At 42.3% G+C, this 2,604-nt stretch overlaps 1 protein-coding gene across 2 annotated transcripts in view; it reads left to right on the forward strand.

The window, feature by feature from the left end:
• The window catches only part of LOC108580211 (voltage-gated potassium channel subunit beta-2), a 4,900-nt gene that overhangs the window by 1,356 nt on the left and 940 nt on the right, over nucleotides 1-2,604 (forward strand). The window contains exons 3-8 of one of the 2 annotated variants that reach the window (XM_017943920.1): nucleotides 1-144; nucleotides 1,216-1,429; nucleotides 1,553-1,680; nucleotides 1,825-2,031; nucleotides 2,184-2,281; nucleotides 2,481-2,577. The exon at nucleotides 1-144 is cut by the window's left edge and continues 31 nt beyond it. In XM_017943920.1, the coding sequence (XP_017799409.1) occupies nucleotides 1-144; nucleotides 1,216-1,429; nucleotides 1,553-1,680; nucleotides 1,825-2,031; nucleotides 2,184-2,281; nucleotides 2,481-2,577 (888 nt within the window). The remainder of the gene's footprint in view (nucleotides 145-1,215; nucleotides 1,430-1,552; nucleotides 1,681-1,824; nucleotides 2,032-2,183; nucleotides 2,282-2,480; nucleotides 2,578-2,604) is intronic. The other variant, XM_017943921.1, reaches the window with a different exon arrangement.

The raw sequence follows: 2,604 nt of genomic DNA on the forward strand, positions 1-2,604 counted from the left end.
ACTGCAGCAATACCGCTGGAACGAAGGAACAGCTACTGACTAACTGCATTGCCGCACAAGCGCAACGCTTACAGCATCCTTCGCCAGGTATTCGCTACCGCAACTTGGGCAAAAGCGGTCTACGTGTTTCCAATGTTGGATTAGGTACGCTGAATGTTTTCCCCCACTTTCGTAGAAACGAACAGAATCGCGGTTACCCACCCGTTTTATTCCATCTCAATGTATGCTTTAACGTACACGCCTTTTTTCAGATAGTCCATTTCAGATAGCTTGTCGATGAAATGTTAACGACATTTCATACCCACTTTCGACTGCGGAATAGAACCAACGATGAAAAGCCCCTCTTCCCTTGATCCATCGACAGGTGTTTCCTTGTCCTTCCTCCCCTTCTCAACTGTTGACGCGTCTACATATATTATTCTTTCCGATAGAACTCCTTCTCATTTTGCATTGTACACTTATCGTATGTACATACGTCCTTCTATGCAACCTCGATATTTGCCAATGTGGGCCTGTAAGCGCGCACATACACATACATACAGATATACATATACAATAAATACATATATTTTCGTAGCAAGGTAGCAAGGTTCATTCAATAGGCGCGCACAGTAGCGAGCATAAGCGGCGTAGCAGATGGACGAGCAAACACAAGGTATAATAAATATGTAGGTGGATGCCTTCCTCGTCCTTTTCATGTTTTCGTCATTTCTATAATACTATTCGTGCTTGTTGTTTCGTCGCAAAAGTGTGTCGGCGAAACTATCGTTGAAAAGAATAGAGGGGAAAGAATGCTACGAAAAATTGATGACGTGTGCAATTTGTGATAACGATACAACATACATACATACAGGTGTGCGCTTATTGAGTGTACGTGGAAAATGGAACGCGATAAGCTCTGAATTTCGGAGCTGAGCGTATTCCTGCATGCATGAGAGAGGAGGTGGAAAAGGTAAGCGCTGTATGTACTATACATATATTTTATTTGCGTCGTAATGCTTTGGAATTGAGTGCCTAGTCTCTGTAGAGCGTAGTGGATTGAGGTATTCGCTACCTAACCTTCTGCAGGTAAGCAGTATGTATGTACATAAATACACATGTGTGGCATATTTAAGCAATAGGAACGTTTAAAAGGACGATTTAAAGAGACTCGGCTCGACACGTGGTGGAAGGCGAATCGAGCTTTCGTCTGACAAAGTTGCTTCGTGTGCGTAGGTACGTGGACGACTTTTGGCATAGGAGGTTGCGGTAACGAGGAAACAGCTGAAGCTGTAGTTGCGCTCGCCTACGACAGTGGAATAAATGTATTCGACTTGAGCGAAGCTCACAGCGGTCACAGGGCAGAAATTCAATTTGGACGGATTTTATTACGCCGCGCTTGGAATCGTTCGAGTTACGTCGTTACTACAAAGATATACTGGAACACCAAGTGAGTATCGATCGTGCTCGAGCACGGCTAAACGCGCGGCTAACGATAAGAGGCGTTTCTCGTGCAAAATATTTCGCGGTGAATTAGCGAGAAAATGAAACACTTGTCAACGTTTGATTACAGGGCAGAGGGTCGTGGATTGTCGCGTAAACACATTATCGAATCGGTCCAGGCATCTTTAGTCAGGTTACAACTATCTTACATCGATATTGTAATGATTCATAAAGTAGATCCAATGTGTCCTATGGAAGGTTCGTTTGCGATTTATTATTTCTGTTGTTTCTACGATAGGTAGATACTTAGATACTTACATACATACACGTCCGATATATTCCGACGAAGGTGCGCGCGCGTTCTACTCTGTTGACCGGTTCGATTTGACTGGTTCCTTTCAGAAATAGTACGCGCTATGAATTACGTGATAAGCAAAGGATGGGTAATGTACTGGGGAACGTCTCGTTGGACTCCTGTCGAAATTATGGAAGCTTACACGAATTGCCGGCAATTTAATTGCGTCACACCGATCGTAGAACAAGCCGAATACCATCTGTTTTATAGAGAAAAACCAGAACTTTATATGCCAGAGTTGTACAATAAAATCGGTAGGTAATTGTTAATATACATATGGTATATCGTAATAGGTACCTACAAGTTGAACCGATACTCGTACACGTATAAACTTGTACAGATCGGTGATTAATTATTATAATTAGGAGGGAAATACGTAACCAGATTGAATCCCTTTTCCCTTTAGGAGTTGGTCTGATGGCATGGTCGACTGTTACGATTGGTATGGTTTCCGCGAAACCGGAAGACTATGGAGTCTCTTTTCTATCGAGATCTTCGTACAAGGTAACTTCCGAACAAACTTGGACAATTAGTTTGACTTTTCGATCAGTCGAGATAAATACATACTAGTATGTACATATGTATGTATCTGTTGGCGATAATAATCTGTCCGCGTGGAATACGTAGGAAGAGTACGTAATAAGAACGTGTGGAGGCAAGTATTATAGTATAATAGTAATGGTCGGAACGTTTCTAATTTCAGAATAAATATTCGTCGTTCAGTTGGACGGAAGACGAAACGCAGTCTTTATACAAAGAAGTACGTACTCGTGCGAACAAAGGGAGGAGAAAATTGCATAGTTATCGGACTGATCTGTTCCTCTATC

Source organism: Habropoda laboriosa, unplaced genomic scaffold, assembly GCF_001263275.1.
Source record: "Habropoda laboriosa isolate 0110345459 unplaced genomic scaffold, ASM126327v1 scaffold2, whole genome shotgun sequence".
Classification (NCBI taxonomy): domain Eukaryota; kingdom Metazoa; phylum Arthropoda; class Insecta; order Hymenoptera; family Apidae; genus Habropoda; species Habropoda laboriosa.